This window comes from Rhinatrema bivittatum, chromosome 9 (assembly GCF_901001135.1).
Source record: "Rhinatrema bivittatum chromosome 9, aRhiBiv1.1, whole genome shotgun sequence".
Classification (NCBI taxonomy): domain Eukaryota; kingdom Metazoa; phylum Chordata; class Amphibia; order Gymnophiona; family Rhinatrematidae; genus Rhinatrema; species Rhinatrema bivittatum.
Window position 1 is genome coordinate 83,693,371 of NC_042623.1, and position 25,621 is coordinate 83,718,991.

General features: G+C 46.1%; 1 protein-coding gene across 4 annotated transcripts in view; it reads left to right on the forward strand.

Moving 5' to 3' along the window:
- The window catches only part of GRM8 (glutamate metabotropic receptor 8), a 1,288,815-nt gene extending 1,263,644 nt beyond the window's left edge, over window positions 1-25,171 (forward strand). For all 4 annotated transcript variants that reach the window (XM_029616204.1, XM_029616205.1, XM_029616207.1 and 1 more), the window contains exon 10: window positions 24,591-25,171. In XM_029616204.1, coding sequence (XP_029472064.1) covers window positions 24,591-24,640 — 50 coding nt within the window. In that variant the 3' untranslated portion in view covers window positions 24,641-25,171. The remainder of the gene's footprint in view (window positions 1-24,590) is intronic.
- Window positions 25,172-25,621: the final 450 nt, after the last annotated feature.

Sequence of the window (25,621 nt, forward strand, 5' to 3'; positions counted from 1 at the left end):
TAATAAGAAGCTGAGGTACTTCTTTATTTCAAGTGGTGTTCGGTTTTAAATTTGCAAGGTTTAAGGCATGGTACATCCTCTTCCCTAATATTTCTAATAATTGGTTAGGAGGCAAAATCTATCCCATTTTTTTCTGTTTTAAGAAGTATGATGATATGTGCTTAATGAAAATGCTATTGGAAAAGTAGGCAAACCAGTGATGATAAACTCAGATATATAGTAATTACAGGTGTGATGTAGCTTGTATTAGAACACTGGATTCTCTGCAATCATGATATTTTTTTATTTATCCATTTATTTACTTATTTATTTATTTGAAAGAGCTTGTTGCATGCACCCTCCAAAGTTTAGGGCGGGTTACAATAAAACATCTTGTCTAATATTAACACTATAGCAATTAAAATTGTAACATTTATGTTATATATTATGTTCTTTATAAAACATCCCATTCATATTCTTGTATCTGTGAAGCTAATATGATGATAGTCACACACCACATTCCACACAATGGTTACTGAATGGTGATTGCAGCATGTGTGTTATGCCATCATATCTAATAAGAATCATTTGATTCAAGAAAACCTCATATAACTTGTGACAATTTTCCAAACATCTTGAGCCCAATATTCAAAAAAAGTTGAGCTCCAGCTGTCATACTAGGTATACTCCTATTATGTGATGGGGCAATCCTAGTATGATAGCTGGCTGGTGCCAATTTGGGCACTTAAAGGGTAGTCTGGTCCCCACTAAACTACCTGGTATGCCTGGAGGTAGTCTAGGGATTGTTGGGGAAATCATGGGTTCAGGAGATGGCAGGCTGCTACTGTTGTGGGAGGCTGTATTGGGATGTAAGGGGGGCAGTCTTTTGAAGTGAGGGGTTTGGATTGGGGGGGGGGGGGGGCTCAGAGCATCACTACGTGACTTCTGCATTTATTTTTTTTTTCTTTTATCAATTGTGGGCCACCTCTAGAGGTGGTAGGGCTGGGTAGGAGGGAACCTTTTATGTGTTGGAGGAAGCAGTTTTAAATATTGCAGGGGAAAGGAGTCAATAGGGCCATCGTGGCCATTTAGGAAGCATCCCAGGATAATTGGAATGCCTGTTAGCATCCCGATATCCCCAGGACAAGTTAGCTACAACGTCTGGCTTGCAACTAATTTTCAGAAAATTAATGCAGCTTGCATTTTTTGTGGTAAGCCACATTCATTTATTGACACAAATTTATCTGATGATGAGCTTATTTGCATGCATTTGGAAAGCTTAAGCGTGCAAAGCAGCTCATTAATATTCTCACATTATTTTGAGTAAAATATCACACAATATTTATAATATCGTGCAATATTTCCACAATAGCTATTTATCGCACCATAAACAGCTTTTCTCATACAACCAATGCCTAACGCAGCTTAGTAAATATACTACTTTGATGCCTACATTGTTTAGATTTAGAAGGCTATGGGCCTGATTTATTAAGCTTTTCTCCCATTCTGTGTTTATGAGAAAAATGCTTAATAAATGAGGCCTTATGATAGGTACTTAGTATGGAAAATCAGTGTTAGATGCTAAACTATTTTCCCTCCTTAAATTTGCCTTCATAAGCCGCCTACTCTTTAGGAGCCTAAACCCAGGGCTCTGATTTAGTACATTTTCAAGAGGTCCAATTTAGGAGCCTAACTATGCCAAAGTCAGGCTCCTAAATCCTTTGAAAATTAATCTTATTACTTTTATGAAGCATTCAGTAGCACAGTATGAAAAATGTCAAAAAATGTTATAAACAGTAAAATATTTTTAATTGAAATGGCATGAGCATTACTGCTTATCATTATTTATTTATTTATTTATTTATTTATTTATTTATTTATTTAGGGTTTGTATTATATACCGTCATTCCAAGTGAGAATGAACAGATCATGTGCATATTTTCTAACAAAATGGAAAATGCAATGAAAATGCTTATTTTGTTCTTTCAGAAAACAAAAGGAATGGCCTTGAAATTTTTTTCATTTCCTTTTATTTTCAAAATGAAGAAAGATTTTAGCTCTTCCAATATTCACAAAAATGTCCCTCTCACCAGGCCTTTCCCTATCCCTCCACTTTCCTCAGACATCTATTACCCCTTCAGTGGGGTTCTGTGAAGCTGAAATGGCACGCTCTCATACATGTGCAGGCAAAGGCACTCTCTCTTACAGAACCTCGCACAGGCACTCTCTGTCACAGAAATCGACATAAGCACTCTCTTTCACAGAAATACACACAGCCACTCACAGACACAGACACACACAAGCACACTCTCATACACACATACATAGGCACCCTCACACACACACATAGGCACCTTCACCCTCGGAGGAAATGCTGGCGGCAACGCAGGGCTTTTTCATCTCCTGGCAGCACCACAGGCCCTCTTCTTCTGCCGCAAGACTTCACTTTTGCTGGTAGAGTGTGGGAACCTCACCAGCATGTCACTTCTCTGCGCCGCTGCAGGACCTTTCTGCTGGTGGCAATGGTATTCCTCCCCTTATTGTCACCCTGGGCGGAATGCCCCCTCACCCCCCTTTAGTATGCTACTGAGGGGTAGCCAACACCAGTCCTCAAGAGCCACCAACAGGCTTGGTTTCAAATACAGGGCCCAGGATAAAATCTTGTCCCTAATTCATAAAACCCTCTACAATGAAAAAATTGAATGGCTAACTTCATCACTTCATTTCCACATCCCTTCAAGAATTATTAGATCAACCGGAACAGGGATGCTGCCAATTCCTTCCCCTAAAATTGTGCATCTAAATAATTTAAGAGAAAGAACTATCTCTGTTGCTGGACCCCAACTATGGAACTCTATCCACAGGAATTACGATTAGAAGCAGACATCAAATTATTTAAAAAGGGCATTAAACTTGGCTTTTTAAACAAGCCTTCCAAGAGCTGTTAACATAATGATTTCAAACTACTGATTTTATACCAGGGTAATGTATATATTTTTTATTTTATTATCTCTACTCTTACTATACTACCTCTCTAATTGTTTAAATTTTATGATTATTTAGCCTACTATTTTTAGTTTATTATTTTATTTATTTACATTATGAAACTATGTATCTACTTCCTTTCTTCTTATGGAAATGGAAATATTTTTAAATGAATATTTGCTAACTACTGTAAACTGATTTGATATGCTCACATGAAAAGTCAGTATATAAAAATCATTAAATAAATAAATAAATACATACATATACATAATGAATGTGCAAAAGATAAATTTGCATGCAATGGCATATTTATTGTGGATATCTGGAAACAAGATCACTTGTTGGCTCTTGAGGACTAGAGTTGGCCATCCTTGAACTAAATAAACCAAACTAAAATAAACACCAAACAAAATATTAATTAAAAAACAGACCAAAAAACAAAATATAATGACATTTTTTTCCATGCACATACCTAATATTTGAAATATTTCACAGAATAAGGGAATTTTTTTCTCTTATCCCTTTCATTGTACAAGTATAACAGTAATATAAATTTAAATAGTACAATATTTCAAGGCCAGAATTACAGTAGAATTCTGACAACTCTTCATATGTGAGCCTAATTTCAGAAAGAAAATAATAATAACTTAAACTGTTGTATATTCGCATCAATAAGGTACAATTCATCCAAGCCATACCTGCAGAAATCATAGTAAACAACATACATTGAGATATTGTAACAGTATAATTCTCGTGTCTATACTGCATAAAGCTTTTCAAAAGGAGAAGGAACAAATATATTGTTATTTTGTTGCTACTACTGATACTCTACCTCTTCTCATTATGATAATCTAACCTTAAGTACAAGGAGATAGATTAGCATCTATCAGTGGCACAAGAGATTCAAATTCACGTCGGCATTTCTCCAGACTTTAAATTCAATGTTTTCAAGGCTCTGTACCACATGTAACTTCATCTATAACATTCAAAAAGTTAGAAATCTCTGCCCCTTACCACACGTATATGTAACATGGGCATCCAGGATATCACTCACTCACATCTGCCCCCTTTTACATTCCAATAATTCACAGACATCAGTTTGGCTTTAACAAAGGCCGCAGCTTTTATTAACACCAGGGAGGCCCAAGCCCTGCACATAATCATAGTTTCGATTCAACGAACCCCCCCCCCCCCTCCCCGACCATCCGCCACTTACCAGCAAGATGGTCAACACCAGCTAAGCGGCTCAACATTCCAGCCTTGCACCGTGTTCAGACCCCCACCTCCTACCAGCAAGGAGCCAACCCGGTGGACCCCTGCCACTAGCCAGCAATGAGTCAGGCCAATGGACCCCCGCCGCCTCCCAGCAAGGAGCCCATACCGTCAAACTCCCCCCCCCCCCCCCCCCCACCGGTTGTCAACCAATACAATTTACAGCAGGAACAATCATTAACAAATCAACATGAGCTGTAGTGGCTCGGGCCATCCACCTCAACAACAACCACCCCCCCCCCCCCACACTGTGACAACAATGCCCCGTTCAGCACAAGAACAGAAGAAAAAGGGCGGGTGGGAGGGAAACAACCAGCTGTCTGCAGCTCCGGTGAGTGACTGAGCCGACTGCGGGCAGACTACTAATCCCCGCCTACTTGGTGACCTCACATCAGCTGGCCTATCCTGGCCAGCCAACACATCAGCATCACTTAGGGCCTTATTTTCTAAGGACTTATCATGCGCGATATGGCTGTATTGTACACGATAAATTCACAAACCGTGCTAACAGCAGTTATCGTGATTTGCGAATGCAAATTTTTAATTAAGTATTCAGAGGGCGGAGTTGGGGCAGGGCAAATGTAAAGTAGGGAGGACCTACCGTGATCCTCGAAACGGCTGCGCTGTTAGCGCGGCTCCTAACGCAGCCAATAACTACACCTCTTTCAATTGCGATAGACTGTATTGCTGCATATAGCACGCACTGCGATAATATCGCGTTGAACGAAAATGTAGAAAACCAATCCCCACACACCTACAAAGGTAGTGCTACCCAATAAAAAGGCCTGTTTTTAGTAGGTCTATCTTCCCAACACCATCTACACATTCCCAGTGTATGGGGCAGGCTCACTCCATGGCTGAGCATACCCGACGCAGATGCCAGGACGTTGGTCGACGTCGCCACAGGTACAGGCAGCGGATCTATCTTCCACGAACTTCATTGCTGGGTATGCCAGAGGATGTTGTGATCAGCAGGTATCACCTGAGCTCTCATGCCATCCTGGAAATATATGAAGACATACGAGGTGCCCTTGAATCTCGAACCCGAAAGAGCCGTGCCGTCCCCGGCCTGACCAAACTCTTGGCCGCCCTGCACTTCACAGCAAGTGGCACCTTCCAATCCACAGTAGCTGTTGTGGGTGGGATGTCACAGAGCACCTTTTCACGGTGTCTGCACCAGGTCACTGAAGCAGTTATGGACCACATGCCTCGATACATAACTATTCCACACGACAGACAGGACCTGATGGACCTCAAGCGTGGTTTTTATGCCATTGCCTGCTTTCTGAATGTCATTGGAGCTATTGACTGCACTCATGTGGCCATCATTCCACCCCGTCAGATGGAGGCAGCCTACCGCAACAGAAAGCAGTTCCACTCCCTCAACGTGCAAGTGGTGTGTGATGCTGGAATGCGGTTCCTCTCAGTGATGTCCAGCTTTCCGGGATCAGCGCACAATTCCTTCATACTCAGGCAATCATCTCTGTTTCGCAAATTTGAAGCTGACCTGTATGGCGATGGTTGGCTTGTAGGTAAGATATATGTTTCCATACATCTAACATATTTGCAATGTTCATCTCTGCTATGGCACACAAATGTGATGTATACGCCTGTGCAGATGGAGTCATCTGTCCCCATCACAACAGGCCTCAGTGGCTCATAGTATTTTCTTAAGTGGTGGAATGGCTCAGGCACCCAACCAGTTGCTATGGACTGCCAAGCACGAGGTACACAGCAGCCCCAGTATGGTCTGTATATGGCATGTTTTGTTCACCTCACTGCACTAGTGGGCAGCCTACACTTATTCGGTTTAGCCATGGTTAATGGCATTGTCCAAGGTGATTCTAGAATTGTGATGTAAGGGCAACTCACATCTACAGGTGTTCCCAGGGCCGGTGCAAGGGTATTAGGCGCCCTAGGCGAAACGTCAGCTATGCCGCCCCCCCCCCCCCCCGCCTCCACACACAATTAACTTTCATTGTGCATTAATGAAAATAACGAAGTCTGTATTTATAACAGAACACTTATTTGACATTTTATGCCATGTAAACCATTGAGACGATTTGTCTTATCGACGGTATAGAAACTCTTTTATAAATAAATAAATAAAAATATATAAAATAAACATAAACCAAAGCTATACTTGTTGCTCAAACAAAAAAAGCAGACACATCACATAATATTAAATAATTAAAATGGCAGTCAATCAAGAAAAATGAACTTAAAAAGCCATCTTTACTTACCCCCTCCAGCAGCTCTCTTACTCTTCTTCCATGCAGGCTGTAGTACACACCAGAAGCAGCAGTAGTGGCTAAGCTCTATACCAGGGGTCAGGAACCTTTTTGGCTTAGAGAGCCATAAACGCCACATATTTTAAAATGTAATTCCATGAGAGCCATACAATATGTTTAAAACTAAATACAAGTAAATGTGTGCATTTTATGTAAGATCACACTTTTAAAGTACAATAAGTCTCTGAAAATATTACACCAGGCCTTAAGACACCAATACATCTCCTATTAGGAAAACGGACCAAGTCAGGCTGCTATAGAGTCCTACACAGAAACAACACACCAGCAGAAAACCTCATCTGAATCACGTGCTGTCCCTCACCTAACATAGAATAAAGAGACCAAAACGCATAACAAGAAGCATGCAGAAAAAACTGAATTGGAAACTGCAACAAGCCAGAGTCTCTGTATGCAGTGTAACAAAGGAAAAAAGAAACATCACCCATCCTTATAAAACAAATCAAGAAATATAAAATCATCAGCAGTAAAACTGTACTAACAAAAAGAACATATTTCGAAACAGCTGATGAGTGGAATATCCAATAATTAAAAACTCATATAAAACATTTCCAGATACCAACAAAATATTTAAAAATAGCAGACACAAAGACCCAGTAATGAAAAATAATAAGGATACAAAAATTTTTTTGCTCTGCATACCTGGGAACATTTGATATCCAGGTGTCCTGAGATTGTTCTGAATTAGCAGGAGGTGGGGTGGTTTGCTTGGAACTTTCTCCTCTCTGTCACATACCAGCGCTCTCTCTCACACTGGCTCTCAATGACACACCCATACACACATGCTCTCAGTACTCACATATACACATGTTTTTTCTCTCTCATATAGGCTCTTAATTACACATTTACACACATGCTGTCTATCTTTTCATGCTTACACACACACACAGGCTTTCAATCACATAAATACATGCTGTCTTTTTCTCTCACACACAGACTCTCATTCACATGCTTACAAACATGTCCTCTCTTTCTCTCATTTACACACAGGCTCTCAATCACATACTCACATGCTCCGTCACCTAAATCAGCTCTCAATCACACACAGACACACATGATCTCTCTCTCTCATTTAAACACAGGCTCTCAATCACATACTCACATGCTCCATCACCTAAACCAGCTCTCAATCAGACACAGACACACATGATCTCTCTCTTACTTATACACACAGGCTCTTAATCATACATACACATGATTTCTCTCACACACAAAGGATCTCAATCACACACACATACTCTTTCACACAAACTTACACATACAGGTTCCCAATGGTAAACTTACATTCATGCTCTCTCTCTCACAGGCAGGCTCTCAATCACAGACATACTCTCTTTCACATATACAGGCTCTCAATCATTCACATACATGCAATCTCTCACTCACACACACAGGATCTCAAACACACATGCTTGCTCGTTCATTCACTCTCTCTCTCCCCCAACCCGGGAACTCGCGGCAGCAGCAGCCTCCTCCCAACGCTAACCTCCTTCATTTTCAGCCCTCGCGGAGGCGAAGGCAGAGTCCCATCGGCCGCGGTTGAAACTCCATTTTCCTCTGAGCCGCGCTGCAGTCTTCTTCCCGTTGGACACTAGCGTGGCCTCTTCTTCCCGCGCAGGCACCCGATGCTCTCCACTTCCTCTTCCGGGCCGCGGGAAGAAGAGAGCACGCCGCATGATCACTTCTAGTCAGTTGTGCACATTCAGGGGCAGCCAGTTTACACCATGTCTGTTATTAGGAATGCATACCTACATAAAAGGTCAGGTTGAGCAGATATGTCCGTACACAATGACTCGCGTGCATGATGCGTACGATCCGAACACAGGGATATAATCTTTAAGGACCGTGATGTTACGGACCTACCACATACACACGGCTGACATAAATCTCACTGTCTAGGGGCCCGTCACGTGCTATACCTCCTAATAGCAGCACACCTGCTGTGGCACAAAGCAAGCATGGAGCCCCACAAATAGGGTCTTAGGAAACAAGAATGGCCTGCCTCGTCCCATCCGGTTCTACTGCATGTAGTGAGCACCTACACGCATGTGACACCAACATCAGTATTTGTAATGGCTTGCCTATTTCATTGGTACAGGAGACTCAGCCTATGGATGCAGGCCCTGGCTTATGACCCCAATCCTCCAGCCTGCCATGGCGCAACAGATGGCCTATAATGAGGCCTTACGTGTTACACGCTCAGTCATCGAACATACCTTTGGCCTTTTGAAGAGCTGCTTCCGATGTTTGGACAAGACTGGTGGAGCGTTACTGTATGCTCCCCCCAAAGTTGCAAGGATAATCCTGCTTTGCTGTGTGTTCCATAATGTGGCTGTTCAGCATGGAATACCTATGGCTATAGATCCAGACCTCAGACCTGATCCCCCATGTGTGCGTGCATGACTGCATGAGAACACAGCCAGTGGCAGGCAGCTTCGCCAACACCTTATACAGGCACACTTTTAAGGTAGGCATGGGACAGAACCATGCCCCAGTAGGGCAATTTGGCCACTGATGGGTTGGACATAGTTTAATGTGCAGACCTCTTTTTCAGTCTGCTACTTGCCTGACCTGCTAAATCTGTCCACCCAACAACTGTTTGGGGGTGGTGCTCTACATCTGAGGGTATAGCCCATAATAGGGTGGCTAAGGGCTGGCTCATGGCACTGCTGAGGTGCTCTGTGTGATACTTATTCAGTGGCATTGGATTAAGCACTTGCTACATACTGATGTGCCACCGAGGAGGAGAGTACTGTACACACTTGTCCTCATGAGAAACAACACACTCACACACCTCCCCAGATTTGCTAACACCTTACAACAATTGTACCTGTAATGGCCCGTACCTCTGTCAGCCCCTAATGCCATCACGGTGACATGCAAATCGGTGTGTCATTGACACCCATTAGGATTAATGAACCCTACTTACATCAGTCCTACCTTATTTGCCAACCCACTATATTATTGTCCTGTGTGTCTTGCAGCAACACTAATGACCCTTCAGTATGCAAGTGGTATCAGTGAGGGCCTGGCAGCAGAGACTCCATACACAGCAGGGAGCACATATCAGCCCTACAACATCCTGATGCCTCATGAATGGGTACATGAGAAAAAAGCACATCTGGCGCTGCACAGACGTATCTGAAGGTCCCTTAGCACTGTAGCATCCCACATCAACCCACCTCTGGGGTCATTGCAGCTGTCCAAAAGGAGAACCAGCTATCTTGTTGCATGCACATGGTTGTGGCGGCTGTATGTTGCTACAAGGAATCGCTGTGAAGGAAAGGAGATGCATGTACAGTTCGGTCCCCCACACAGCTAAGGCAGTATGTAGCCCACTGTGCTGTCATGGGCCCAATAATACTGTGTATCAGCCTCCATAATCACATGTAGTACAGACATCAAACATCGGTCACAGTTTGTACAGTGCCAGCTCCCATGAGTCAGTGGTTGTTTCACACACACCCTTCACTGGGCTCCCTGTAACTGACTGCATGTACATGTGTTCTGGCCTACATATCCATGCAGTACCACTTGAACACTATCGCTGCTCACATCATGTATCTGGCTGTGACTGTGAAACCAGTGATGTGGAGGGTCAATGGGCAGCCTGACACAGCTGTCACAACAGGGCAAAGGCTGCAGCCACTGTGTATCTTGTGTATGACTGTCAATCCTGAGGTGCTCATGTGCACATTGTGTACCGTACATGTATGTGGTCTGTGAATATTTGTACAGTATGTAACGCCTTGCCCATCATGTCCCCACTAACAGTATGAACTGTTTAGTCACAGTACAACTACTGATGGAACAGCAGCAGAGCTCAGCCTTGGTGTCTAGTGAACACCTGCCAACCAAGGCGTACCAGATACCTGTTTCGTGCCAGATATGGCACACATTATCTGATGGAGGTAGTGATCAACACAGTGCGCATGTGAAGCAAGGAAATAGCCACCTGGCCATGCATGCTCATGGTACGAGCACACACCCAGGCCGTCGAATAGTTCATGATATAGATGTCCCGTGTCGGGACAGACAGCCACCATTTAATAAAGGCCTTAAATGCTCCTGACCCCCTCCCCCCCCAAGGCTTGCCAATAATCCCTGGGGCTGCAGCAGGGGTCCGGGAGCGATTTCGTTGTCGGCTGCCAGTAACCAAAATGGCGCCGATAGCCTTTGCCCATACTATGTCACAGAGGCTTTCGGCGCCATTGGTCAGCTCCTGTCACATGATAGGGGCACAAGATGGCGCTGATGGCCATGTGACAGGGGCTGACCAATGGCGCCGAAAGCCCCTGTGACATGGTAGTTCAGGCTATTCGGCACCATTTTGAGGCGCACGGCTTGCAGTAGCACACCGGGCACGGAGGGCAAATTGGACCCGGGACCCCGCTGGACCACCAGGGATGTTGGTAAGTCTTGGGGAGGGATCGGGATGGGGGGGGGGTTGTATATATGAACGAAAAGGCTTCAAAATTATTTTAAATGCTTGGGGTGGGGTTTTTTTTAGCTTCGTTTCCGGATTCGTTTTTCGGCCCGGTTTCGGGTTTCCTCGTTTCGTTTTTCGAAAAAAACGAAACGAGAAACCCGAATTGTACCACGAAGTATCCGAACCGAAAAACGACCCGGTAGGAAAAAACGAAGCACATCTCCACGGGTAATCCATCGCTATTGACAGGTGATCACACAGCCCTCCAGCACAGGTCCTGATGTTCAAATAACGCAATTCAGTACTCATATGTGAATGTGTACCTGGAGCCTAAGCCTTTAGGGGTGTGAATCGTGTGATCGATCGTCTTAACGATCAATTTTGGCTGGGGGGGGGAGGGAAATCTGATCGTCGTGTTTTTTTTTTTTTTTTTTTTTTAATCGTTAAAAATCGTAAATCGGGGGAGGGTGGGAAAACCGGCACACCAAAACAACCCTAAAACCCACCCCGAACCTTTAAAACAAATCCCCCACCCTCCTGAACCCCCGAAAATGTTTTAAATTACCTGGGGTCCAGTGGGGGGGGGTCCCGGCGCGATCTCCAGCTCTCTGGCCACGGCTGCGTTAAGAGAAATGGTGCCGGTGGCCTTTTGCCCTTATCATGTGACAGGGCAAAGGTAGCGCCGGCGCCATTTTGGTTCCTGGCTCCCGACGTCACGCGTGCAGGAGATCGCTCCCGGACCCCCAAGGACCTTTGGTCAGCTTGGGGGGGCCTCCTGACCCCCACAAGACTTGCTAAAAGTCCAGCGGGGGTCCGGGAGCGACCTCCTGCACGCGGGCCGTATTGCCAATATTCAAAATGGCGCCGGCGCTACCTTTGCCCTCACCATGTCATACGGGCGACGGTCGCCCTGCCATTCCCGACTACAGTGTGCTAATACCTGCCACTTGGCCAAGCACATGTGCATCCTTTACAATTGTGCTCCATGCAGCGGCACAGTTCTGTGGTGCAGGAGCTCCATTAGCTGGATGCACAGACGTTAAACAGGCTGAACACTACATGCTCGAACCTGGCAACCTGAACTTCATGAGGTGCAATGTGTCAGGGAAGCTAGCTGTGTGTAAGGTTGCTGACAAACAGCATTGCAGTGATCACTGTTGCACCTGGCCTGTGAACCACTACATACACAGGTGACATAGTGGCCTGGACATCTAGGCAACACCTTACAGCATGTATGGCAAGAGGTAGAAGGCTGTGAGATTCCGGATGTCCACCTATAGTGGCAGACCATCTGTCAGGGATTGTGTCCTCCACGGCTGCACAAACCAACTCATAATTGAGTACTGAAGTGTGGGACACCCAGTGATACATATAGCTTCACACGTTGGGACTATGCCAATGCCTGACAGCCTATATGTGGACAGGTCCCCTTTAGCTCACCGGCCAACTATGTATTCCACAGGAGCTGCCGCACAGTGGTCTTCCCACTCAGTGCTAACTGAGCTGTGTGCAACAATAGAGGGATTATGGGCCAGATATGGGCCTACATGTCCCTCCGATTGAGATAGATTCACCCATATCACTCCGTTGGGAGAGTATATGTCCCATTCACATGATGTCCCTCAAGAAAGGCTTGCAGGTACAGCAGCTTCAAGACAGAGTATGTAGAAGACCAGGGCTGAGGTGGGTATACAGTATGTGCAAACACTAATATTCTGTTGATACTAATGTGTGAGCAACATTGGTTACCTGCAACCTTTTGAACAGCACACCTGTAGGGAGGAAAGTCCACTGGGGTTCTGCAGCATGTAAATGTTTCTTGATCTGTTAATAGTCATTAATGTAAACCTAATATTTTTCAACACTGACAATGTTGACAGTCCTGTCAGTGGACTGTACTGGTTGTGCAAACAACATGCACTATCAACAATGTCAGTAAAACTTGGAGAGTGGCTTGTATATCTGTGTCTGGCGAGGTAATATATGTGAAGAGACTGTAGGATTGTGGACCACACAGTGTTGCCCGTCAGACAGTGTTCACATGTTGGACGTTGTCAACATTATAAAGGGGGCATGCACACACCACAGCTGGGAGATGGCACCAGAGGGATGTGTGTCACAACCGATGGTGACCACTTCTTGACACCTTTGGCCTTTTCTGGCCATCCAATTAATATACTGGTACTTAACACTGACTGCACACCAGCACTCACCAAATCTGTGTGCACATGGACACCGGATCGACACACGTAAGGCCTGTTTAACATGCCTTACACAGTTTTCACCATGTAAATGGGTATGACACATCAGCATTCATACATTAACCTCTCCGTACGACTAGCAACAGCCTAGTAACCTGTCCGCTGACAATCTGTGAACCTATTTTAATACACGGCATGCAGAGAGCTACATAACCCTTCCCATGCCTCAGAACCTTAAGGCTAAGACAGTAACTATAGGAAACCTTCCCTGCCACACAAGGAATCCATGTACAGGCTGCCATGGTGGGGATGTACACTGATATATCAGTATGCACATGGTACATGCTTAGCATGTGCAGATGAGAATGGCTACACACTATTGTATGCCAATAGCACCTGGAAATTTAGCGTATGCATGATCCACCACTATAATGGATGTCCTGCATGGCACCAGAGGTTGGCAACCTGTCTGTGAGTCACCCAGAGTTGGTGGAAGCCATCTTCCATTTACCAGCACATGTGAGAGACCAATCTAGGAAGCAAACTTGCTTAGTACCATAGCATCGGTTAGGCTCACATACGTGGTGTTTGTCAGGGTGAGATAGCTATAATACTGAACACTGGTAAGAAATACATGTCTGGACTCATCACCGCCAACAGTGCCTGACATGAGCACTGCAAATGGAATAGACTGCTGTCCACCCCTTCCCACACAGATCATGAGAGCAGGCATACATCAGAATGCTCCCTTACTGTGCATTCATTGTACTGAGGAACAGTACCTCTTCTAGTGTGAGGGACATGTCATGGACTCCCCTAATGTTTACTCTGCAGGGTCCCCCTTAGCACCCTCCTAGTACCTGAACCTCCCAGTAAGGTATTTCAATGGCAGGTGCAGATGTTGCTACACTGAACCTCAGCCAGGGGGCAGTTGGGAAACTCTGCATTGGTCCAATGTGTGATGCAGCATGCTAGGTGTGGCGGGTGTACACCAAGGGCACATTAGAAACATAAAGAGGACACAAAAAGTGGCAGGTTAAACAGGATATTTATTCCTGACAACATTGTGCAGGGTATAGTGAAGAATTAGGTCAGCAGTTTAACCATACATTAGAAGTTCCTAGGTAGTCATTATCTGCAAGTACTAGATAGCTAATAGATCCAAAGGGGTCCAATTCCGTGCTACCTCACTCCACCATAAGGAGTATATACACATATGCAGGTAGTGGGTGTTATCAGTACTGGCAAAGCATGATTACCTAGGAACAGAGAAACAGGAAGTGGCACCCCAATAGCTTGGATCCTGCAATACAAAGATTTCCGCTGGACAGTATACAATGTGTTGATTGGCATTGGCCCCAGGCGGACCATGTTGAAAGAGTGCACTGAAAGGGGAGTGCCTGAGAGGCCCGCCGGCAGAGTGAAAGTCCGGGCCCCAGGTGGTCCATGTTGAAAGAGTGCACTGAAAGGGGAGTGCCTGAGAAGCCCGCCGGCAGAGTGAAAGTCCGGCCAGCAGACAAGATATCCTGCAGTTCAGCATGTAGGCAGCAGGGGAACACATGAAGGGTGTGGCAACAGCAGAGAAGGCCCAGGATGAGACAGCAGCGGCATGGCAACAGCAGTGAAAGCTGAGGACGAGGCAGCAGAGGCATGGCAACAGCAATGAAGGCCCAAGACGAGACAGCAGCGGCATGGCAACAGCAGTGAAGACCCAGGACGAGACAGCAGAGGCATGGCAACAGCAGTGAAGGCCCATGACGAGACAACAGCGGCATGGCAACAGCAGTGAAGGCCCAGGACGAGACAGCAGAGGCATGGCAACGGCAGTGAAGGCCCAAGATGAGACAGCTGCGGCATGGCAACAGCAGTGAAGGCCCAGGACAAGATAGCAGCAGCAATGCAACAGCAGTGAAGGCCCAGGACGAGACAGCAGAGGCATGGCAACAGCAGTGAAGGCCCAAGACGAGACAGCAGCGGCATGGCAACAGCAGTGAAGGCCCAGGACGAGACAGCAGCGGCATGGCAACAGCAGTGAAGGCCCAGGACGAGACAGCAGCGGCATGGCAACAGCAGTGAAGGCCCAGGATGAGACAGGCCAAATGCCATTTGGAACCATGAGGCACAGAACGCACCCCACAACCAGAATTAACAGCCCTTGAGCATACAAGTCATCCCACAGCACACAGGCAGAATTTGCAGCCCTTGAGAACAGAAAGCACCCCACAGCAGAGTGGCGCAGCGGAGGCCAGTGGCACACAGCAGAGTGGCGCAGCAGAGGCCGGTGGGCTAGCTGACCAGGTGGGTAGGAGGTGGCACCTCATCTGCTTTGCATGATGCATCCTCTTCCATCTCGGCGGCACTGCAACTCTGCGGGAGCAGGCAGTGATGCATCCTCTTCCATCTCGGCGGCACTGCAACTCTGCGGGAGCAGGCAGTGATGCATCCTCTTCCATCTCGGTGGCACTGAAACTCTGCGGGATGGCCATCCCAGTGGTGGGTGGGAGTGACTGCCCTACCCAGTTTCTGGTGTCTGATGGTCCCCTCAGGGCCCTTTGCCACGTCGTGCTGGTCCTGTGGGAGGTGGCATGTTCTTGGGGGGATGGCCCCTGCGGCCTCGGGACCCTGAGTGACTGGCTTGGGGTGTCGAGGCTGTGGACGATGACGCCTGCTGGTCCGCCATCCGCTGCAGGATTTGGAGCAGTATGGTGTTTTGTGTGGCAATCGCTGCTGTCATGCTGGTGTATGCCTGGGTGGTCGAGGCAGTGTGGAGCTGGAAGTGGCGGGTGAGCTGTGTAATGGCTCTCCTCAGTCCACGCAGTTCCATGCTGATTTGGTCTGCCTGTGTGCCTGTGATAGGGTCCTGGGTCGGTAGGAAGGGTGGAGCAGCTGTAGCTGGTTGTGGTGGTGGTGTTGGGGCTACTGGTGCTGGGGGACGTGCTCTTGGTGCCACAAGTGCTAGTGCAGGGCTGAATGGCGATGCGACAGGGGTATCCAGAGTGGGTGGAGTTGTCTCGAAGAGGAGTGGGCTACTTCCATGCAGAGCGGTGGGGGGGGGGGGGGGGAACACTCCCACTCCAGACCTTCAAGGGCCTTGGTCAGGTTGAGGGGGCTGCCTTGGCCTGCTGCTGTGGGGCTCAAATCTTCCTCCTCCTCCTCCTCATCCGACCACTGCATCGGTGGCCGCCTTGTCCCAGGTGGGTCACTGCTGGTGCCTGGTCCTTCCCAGCTGGCATCTGACCTCTGCTGCCTGGGACCAGAGTGCTCTGTAGAAGATGGGGGGAGAAAAGGATAGACAGCATCAGTACCACAGCGTTTGGTTGAATTTGAGTAGCAGGAAACAGGGACACATAATCATTGACCAACATGTCAGTCTGCTTATGAAGTTCTGTAGTTTCTCTGTACCTCATGGCCTGTGGCCTGGGGGATGGGGGCTCCGCAAGGGCCTCTGCAGAGCACATGGGGGAAGTGAAACCGTTCACAGTTCTAAGCATTTCTTGAACACCTCATACTGCTAGCCTCAGTCTGGGGGATGGGGGCCCAAGCCTGGGCTGTGCTGAGCACATGGGGGAAGTGAAACCGTTCACAGTTCTAAGCATTTCTTGAACACCTCATACTGCTAGCCTCAGTCTGGGGGATGGGGGCCCAAGCCTGGGCTGTGCTGAGCACATGGGGGAAGTGAAACCGTTCACAGTTCTAAGCATTTCTTGAACACCTCATACTGCTAGCCTCAGTCTGGGGGATGGGGGCCCAAGCCTGGGCTGTGCAGAGCACATGGGGGAAGTGAAACCGTTCACAGTTCTAAGCATTTCTTCAACACCTCATACTGCTAGCCTCAGTCTGGGGGATGGGGGCCGGGGCAAGACTGTTCTGCAGAGCACATGGGGAACTTCAACAGAGAACAGGGCTAAACATTGTGTATGAAGCTTGAACAGGACAGGAAAGGACATGGTGGGGGGGTACAGGCCAGCTTACCATCTTCGAGGTGGGATGTATCTAGTCGTGGCTCCAACCCCTCGAACACGTCTGGTCCCAGGCGCTGCATCAGACGCCTCTCCATGTCCGTGAAGCGGATTGGGCAAGGGGACCTTCCTCCTGTCTCCCACAAGGGGACCTTCCTCCTGTCTACCACAGGTACTCATTGTGCTCCACTATCTTGACCTTCATCTGTGCCTTTATGTCCCTATAACGGTGGGCCACCTGCTCCCCGGTGCGAGGTATTCCACTTTGCCGCCTGATGTCCGCTGCTATGGTGGCCCATAGTGTGTGCCTTGGCTGCCTTGGACGTCTTCACTGCCAGGTTGCCAAAGAGATGGGCATAGTGGCGGAGGACACCTTCAATCAGCCGATAGTTGTCCTCCTGGCTGAAGCGTATATCATGCTGCCTCACCCTTGCCTAGCTGCCTGGTTGGGGGTGCCACTTCCGGAGGGGTCTCCTCCCTATCCTCACTCTCCGACCCACCAGATTCCCCACTACCTTCCTCCCCCCCCACCTGAACCTGTGCTTCCAGCTCCCCCTATGCCCTGGCTGTCTAGCCCTACTCTATCCACCATTCTCTCCTGCCTCACCATTTCCCCCTCCCCCACCCTCCTTTCACTTCCCTCCTGCCTATCTCTCCCACTACCCTGTCCCTGCTCCTACTCCTCATACCCCTACCACTAGGTCCCTTTCCTCCCTCCCCTTCTCCCTCCTCCCCCCTCCCTCCTCCTCCTCCCCCCTCTCAACTCCCCTCTTCTGTCCTCTCCTCCCACTCCTGTCACGCTCCATCCTCCACCACACTCCTCGCCACCACCACCACCACACTCCTCACCACCAGCACCACCACACTCACACTCCTCCTCCTCCTCCTCCACACAGATAAGGACAAACAGGTAACTGACAAGCTTTCACTCCAACACAGATTACACAAGACACAGGTAAAGGGAAACAGATGACAACAGTGAAGATAACAAGACACCGCACTCAGTAATCAAAATCCTAGCTCCAACTCCTCCAAAACCTACTTCCTCTCCAAATCTCCTTTTATACAAGTGACCTTTTATACATGTCACATTATCACGGGACGCGGTACTTGGTTTCACTTTTTTCCGCACACCGCGAAAAGATCGCGCTGCGCGCTGATTTGCCATTGATTTCAGTGCGAACCATGAAAACATTTTTGCGATTCGTGAAAACATTTTCGCGATTCTCGAAAACGTCACGAGACGCAAAATTTCCATGCTGCGCGGAAAGTGCCTCATTTGCATGGGAACGCCCTTTTTATTAACGTAGGCGGTACCCAATGGTTACCCATGCGAAATTGGTAAATGAGACCCTTAATTTGCCCAATCAGGAGCTCCTCCTATTTCCATGCGACTCTCTTCCCTCCCCCTCGTCCCTAGCTGCTTGCCCTGTATCTGACCCTGCTCCTCCCTAACCACACCCCCCTTCTGCCGCTGAACACCGTGGTCCTGTTCCTCGAGCGCTCCTGGGCCCACGTTACCTTGGCCGACCAGACACTGGGTCCAATTGACCTCCCAAAACAGGGACTAAAATTTGGAGAAAACTGTTGACTGTCTTCCTGCACAGCTTAACTGGAGTTTCAAGGTGGGCAGGAAAAGTAGGAGAAACATGCTGACAGTTTACATTTCCTCTGGCAAAATAAAAGATTGAAAACTTCTCTTTACCTGTCCCCAACTCCCACTATAAATTCCTTTATGTTTTCTTTTAAAAAAAAGGTAGTAAATATAAAGAGAAAAAAAAAGCAGCTTATATATAATGAAAATGTGATCAATATTCCTCCAGTCAATAACTGTATGCCAAAAGGGGACCGCTGCCAGCTACACAGAGTTTTAACTTGATGCATTTGGGTTTAGAGATTGCCATTTATTTTACTGAACAGAGGGTTTGCCAGAAAACACAGAGTTTCAATAACTGGGTTAAATCTAACTTTAAAAATTCATCTAAATAAAATACATGAAACTATGGGAGTCTAAGCTATGTCTAAAATGCAATTATCAACCAGATTCTCCATGCCGAATGTTCATGGACTGTCATAAACCTCAGGCATTCTGGAGGCAAATATGTGCTTTTTTGGAGGGTTTTTTCAGTAGCAATATTAGCTGGTCATGGAAACTAATATCCCTAAATTTATTTAACAAAGTTGTGCTTTTGCCTAGCGGGGGAAAGTCATTTTTATGTCTCATAATTATTGGCTAAAAGGTGTTATATTGATGTCTTGGAAGAGGGACGAAGTACCTAGCTTTCAAGACTGGAAACATCAAGCAACTCTAGAGTTAATTAAGAAAAATGAACCCTGTTCTTCTAAAGTGTTAATAACTCAAGGAGGCTATTGTTTGTTATGGAATACTGCTCTACGTAAGATGTGATAAGTTTTCTGTATGTAAACTATTGTGATGCTGAAACAGTTAGACAACCTATATGACTGGCTGATGCAGTATGGTGCGCTCGACGCACTGTTAGCCCTCGTTTGGCCGCGCATTTTCGACGCACTATTTTTACCCCTTACACAGTAAGGGGTAATAGCACGTGGAAAATGCGCGGCCAACCCACCCGAAACTAATAGCACCCGCAACATGCAAATGCATGTTGATGAGCCTATTAGTTAGTCCCGCGCAATCCAGAAAGTAAAATGTGCAGCCAAGCCGCACATTTTATTTCAGCCGGCACCGGGAAAGTGTACAGAAAAGCAGAAAAAACTGCTTTTCTGTACACCGTACAACTTAAGTCAGAGGGCCCAAAAATTAAAAAAAAAAAAAAAATCTAAAAAAAAAAAAAAAATCTGCCCACGGTTTGCGGGTTGGAAAACGGATGCTCAATTTTGCTGGTGTCCTTTTTCCGAACCCGTGGCTGTCAGCGGGTTCAACAACTGACGTTGATAAAATTAAGCATTGGCTGTCAAACCCGCTGACAGCCACCGTGGGCCCTAATTTGCATAACTTTGCTTAGTGAATCGCGCGCCCAGGAGAGTGGCCTGGGCGCTCACTAGCTCTCCCGCACGGTTTACTGTATCGGCTCGTGAGTGTGGTAGTGCATATGTGCTATGAATGTGGCATATATGAGGGGGTTCTTTAGAAACTGTGGGTTACATAATACTTTTGCTCACCACAATGTACCTTTTCTGTAGTTTATTAAATGTTTACGGTGTACTGGCATGTGAACCAAGGCTAATAAAAATATTTGTTAAAATACAGAAGAACTATGGTCAGAGCAACCCAGTGTTCCCTCGTTGTTCAATTTATTGTTTGTTTTATTATTTGAAAAACAAATTTATACATAAAATACAGAAGAAATATAAATTATAGGCTAAAATTATAATAGCCCACATATTTTGCTAATGTATCTTAAACTGAAAGGCCAATGTACAAAACTGATATATTTTTATAAACTGATATAAGTTTCAGGGATGTGCATTTGTTTGCGATGAAATAGGAAATAGAGACAATATTTCATATTTTATCATGTTTCAGGAGGGTGATGAAACAATAAAAAACCCACAAAATTTCGAGTGGTTTTTTTATCGTACTTCGGGGGGGGGGGGGGGGGGGGAGAAAGGGCACATAAAAAAAACAAACCCTCCCCAACTCTTCAAATTTAATTATTTGCAACTCCCCATCCTCCCGACCTCCCAAGATTTGCCCGACCCCCCCCCCCAGGCAAGACTTACCAAAAGTCCCTGGTGGCCCAGCGGGGTCCTGGGAGTTATCTCCCCCTCTCGGCCTGTCAGCTGCCACTAATCAAAATGGCACCGATGGCCCTTTGCCCTTACCATGTGACAAGGGCTATAGGTGCCATTGGTTGGCCCCTGTCACATGGTAGGAGCAATGGATGGCCCACACCATTTTTTGATGGCACCAGCCATCCATTGCTCCTACCATGTGACAGAGGCCAGCCAATGGCACCGATAGCCCCTGTCACATGGTAAAGGCAAAGGGCCATTGATGCCATTTTGATTACTGGCAGCCGATGGCCCGAGAGTGGGAGATTGCTCCCGGGACCCCTCTGGGCCACCCGGGACTTTCAGTAAGTCTTGGGGGGGGGGGGGGGGGGTCGGGAGGGTAGGGGTTGCAATTAATTAAATTTGAAGGGTTGGGGTGGGTTTGAGTTTTTTGGTTTTTTTTTAACAACCCCCCATCTCCCTCCTCAGGTTTTGGGCTTCATTTGGTGGGGGGGGGGGCAGACAAAATAGAATCGGCCTGAACCGCGGGAAAATGAAATTTCCCGCAGCGAGCCGATAACGAAGGCTGAACTAAAAGGTTCGGCCGAATCACATCCTAATAAGTTTCATTCACTTTATATAATAAATAGACCACAGATATTGCTACTGTATCTTAAACTGAAAGGCCACTGTACTAAACTGATATAATTTTCTTGCACTTTATATAATAAATAGACCACAGATTTTGCTAATGTATCTTAAACTGAAAGGCCAATGTACTAAACTGATATAAGTTTCATGCACTATAGGCAAAAGAATATGCACTACTTTTCTACTGGGACATATATGAAAACAAGCCCTGTAGAAAAGTAGCACATGTATTTTTCCTGTTGGAAAATTTGCAAACAATTTAAACTATACCTCACTGCTTGTGAAGCAAATTTTGTGCGATGGAGAAGGTACAGAAAAGGGCAACCAAAATGATAAAGGGGATGGAACAGATCCCCTATGAGGAAAGGCTGAAGAGGTTAGGGCTGTTCAACTTGGAGAAGAGATGGCTGAGGGGGGATATGATAGAGGTCTTTAAGATCATGAGAGGTCTTGAACGAGTAGATGTGATTCGGTTATTTACACTTTCGAATAATAGAAGGACTAGGGGGCTTTCCATGAAGTTAGCAAGTAGCACATTTAAGACTAATCGGAGAAAATTCTTTTTCACTCAACGCACAATAAAGCTCTGGAATTTGTTGCCAGAGGATGTGGTTAGTGCAGTTAGTGTAGCTGGGTTCAAAAAAGGTTTGGATACGTTCTTGGAGGAGAAGTCCATTAATGGCTATTAATCAATTATACTTAGGGAATAGCCACTGCTATTGCTTCAGTAGCATGGAGTCTGCTTAGTGTTTGGGTAATTGCCAGGTTCTTGTGGCCTGGTTTTGGCCTCTGTTGGAAACAGGATGCTGGGCTTCCTGGACACTTGGTCTGACCCAGCATGGCAATTTCTTATGTTCTTATGCTAACAATGAGCTGCTTTGTGTAATCTTGCACCATTACTCTTAACAGAAGTCATGGGTGTAACCTGCATAGAATGGCAGTTATAACTTGCAGGGCAGACTAGATGGACTGTTTTTGGTCTTTATCTGTCATCATTTACTATGTTACTATCAGGTCAATCCAGTAAAGTGCGGCCGCGTTTACCCCGCTCCTAACCCGCTTTCTACTCACTTTCCGGCCGCGTTAGCCCTTCCTGCGATCCACAATCCCCTTTAACCTACTCTTACCGCGTCTTTAAATCCCCGGGTAACCCCTTCCGCACGCGGCATCTATATTACATGTAAACGATCGAATTAGCTATTCCCTACCATCCAGTAACGCGCGCCCCGACTATCGCTTTTTTACCCTGCCGTTTTGCCGCGTGTTTAACCTGCTAACTTACCACCTACCCTTACCCCTGCGTTAGAGGCAGGGGTAAGGGTAGGCGGCAAACTTTCCCCCAGCCCCCGCTCACCTGTCCTGGCCGCGTCCATGGGTGCTGATCTCTGGGGGCAGCCCCAGTCCTCTCCCCTCCTCCCGAAGCAACAAAAGCGAAAAAAAAGTGAAAAAGCGAAAAAGAAAAAAAAAAGCGAAACAAAAAGTTGCAAGAAAGAGGGGAGAGAGGACGGGCAATCCTACGCTCGGGATTGCCAGTCCTGTCCCCCCTCCTCCCGAAGCAAGGCGCGAAAAGCAGCCTTGCTCCGGGAGGAGGGGAGAGAGGACTGGCAATCCCGAGCGTAGGATTGCCCGTCCTCTCTCCCCTCTTTCTTGCAACTTTTTGTTTCGCTTTTTTTTTTCTTTTTCGCTTTTTCACTTTTTTTTCGCTTTTGTTGCTTCGGGAGGAGGGGAGAGAGGACTGGCAGTGTAAAGCGACGAAGCGACTTACTTTTTTTGCAGCCCCCCTCCGGAGACGGACATCGGCGAGGACGACCGCGGCTCCCCTGCCTCCAGCTGCCCGCGAAGATGGACGCCTGCACGAGCGAAAGCGGCCCCTGTGCGTGCAATTGGGCTGCTCAAGGCGTGACGTCACGACGTTTGGCGTCACGGCATGTGACGTCACATCTTGAGCGGCCCAATTGCATGCATAGGGGCCGCTTTCGCCCATGCAGGCATCCATCTTCGCTGGGAGGCAGGGGAGCCGCGATCCGTCTCCGCCGATGTCCGATGTCCATCTCCGGAGGGGGGCTGCAAAAAAAGTAAGTCACTTCATCGCTTTACACTGCCAGTCCTCTCTCCCCTCCTCCCGGAGCAAGGCTTCTTTTCGTGCCTTGCTTCAGGAGGAGGGAGAGAGGACTGGCAATCCCGAGCGTAGGATTGCCCGTCCTCTCTCCCCTCTCTCTTGCTACTTTTTTTTTTTTCGCTTTTTCGCTTTTTTTTTTTTTTTTCGATTTTTTCCGCTTTCGTTGCTTGCTTCGGGAGGAGGGGAGAGAGGGCTGACAATCCCGAGCATCGGAGAACTGTCCACTTCCTGGTACCTGTCATTTCAAATGTCATTTGAAATGACATTTGAAATGACAGATACCAGCGTGTCCGTGAAGCGTTAGGCCCGTGCACCCAGGTTACTGTAAAGCGCTTTATAGCGCTCTATACAGTAAAATGGGTTGCGCGGGCCTAACGCTTCACGGACACTTCTTAGACGCAGCTTGCATTTGCAAGCTATTTACATACAGGATCGAGCGGTAGGTGAGCTGGACTGTGCGTGCGGCAACCGCGGGTGCGCCAGGCACTAACGCAGCTCTTCCTACCACTTGTTACTGGATTGACCTGTATGTTTGCAAGCATAAAACCATGTGCAAACATTTACTATTTGTGAATATGAAACACTTTGCAAAATTTATTTAAGGTATAATAGTGTGCTCTATTGCAAATTACACACACTATTTGCTATTTTTGCAAAAGTAGACTTTGCTCAATTATACTCAGTTTATTACATTGGCTTTATAAAGTCTTGCAGAATAAAGGACCATATTAAGTGACCTTAATAAACAAATGATAGCCTTGCACATTATCCTCTTTAAGAAAAAAAATATAAATCACAATTATAAAGGAAGCTTTGTTGTATACTATAAAACTGGGTAAGTCAATAACAAAGGTTACATATATTAACAGCAAATTCAATTCAGAATCTAAAACATTATCAATAAAGAAAATTTGCATAAAATGAGTAACAACATTGTAAGCATGATTAAGAGCAGTTGAAAGTAAGTTATTTATTTGTTTTCTCTTATAGCTTCTTCTACCAAGACAACATATATCAGCTACAGTAATCATGCAAACTGAGCAGGGAAATTAAACCTAAGTCTACATACCTACCTACAGTGCAGGAACTAAATAAAACAAGAGCGCCAAAAATTCACAGAGATCGCTGCAGACACTACACTGACTTCATCAGTCGCTCTCCAAAGGAACAAAGATGAGCCGCCTGCCAAAAGTGCTGGGGAGTAACCAGTTTTATAAAACATAAGAGTGAATTCTGGGAATCAGACTTTTCAACATGCAATGAACAGAACTACTGAGTTCATGGCAAGAATCAACAGAAGGAAAACTAATGTTAGATGTTAAAAAAAAAAAAAAAAGCTGTCAAATTTAAACCATGTCAGATGTGATACTTGTTAAGTACTTTTTTGTGGTTGTGAGAATTTCCATTCCAGACCCACATTGGTCTACCTGTGTAAGAAGGCAAGTATGTTCCTTGTATTGGCTGACTGTATTGAAACCCTGGGTTGTGCTAAAATAAATGCAATGGTTGAAGCATGCAAATTTTTATACAAATAATTTATTTCTAATAATAAAGGAATGTTTTGCAAATGATGAGACTTGTTTTATTGCAGTTTAAAGAAAACAAAATCGCAGTTGCACAGTGTTTGTTTAGCAAGTACTAAAAAAGTATATGTATGTATTCAGAAAAGAACGCATGGAAAGGAGCAGATTTTACATCCTGGAGTGCAATGTAAAATACATGCATATTTGGTTAAATTTATTCACAATAGATGCAGTTTCCTATTATTATTCATGCCATGACTCAATTTAATTTCTCCTGGGTTTTTTTAATCAAATAAAGAGCAAGCAACTATTTCTCTTTGAAAACTTCAATGTTATGACAAATAAACGTTTCTAAATAGATCAAAGCCAGAAAAAAATAAAAACCCATTCTTATTAGAAAAATCTATCTGAATAATTATATTTGCTAATATTAACAAAACACCTAAATTATTATATATTATTTTTATATTTGCAAACAGATCTATAATGCATAGAAGC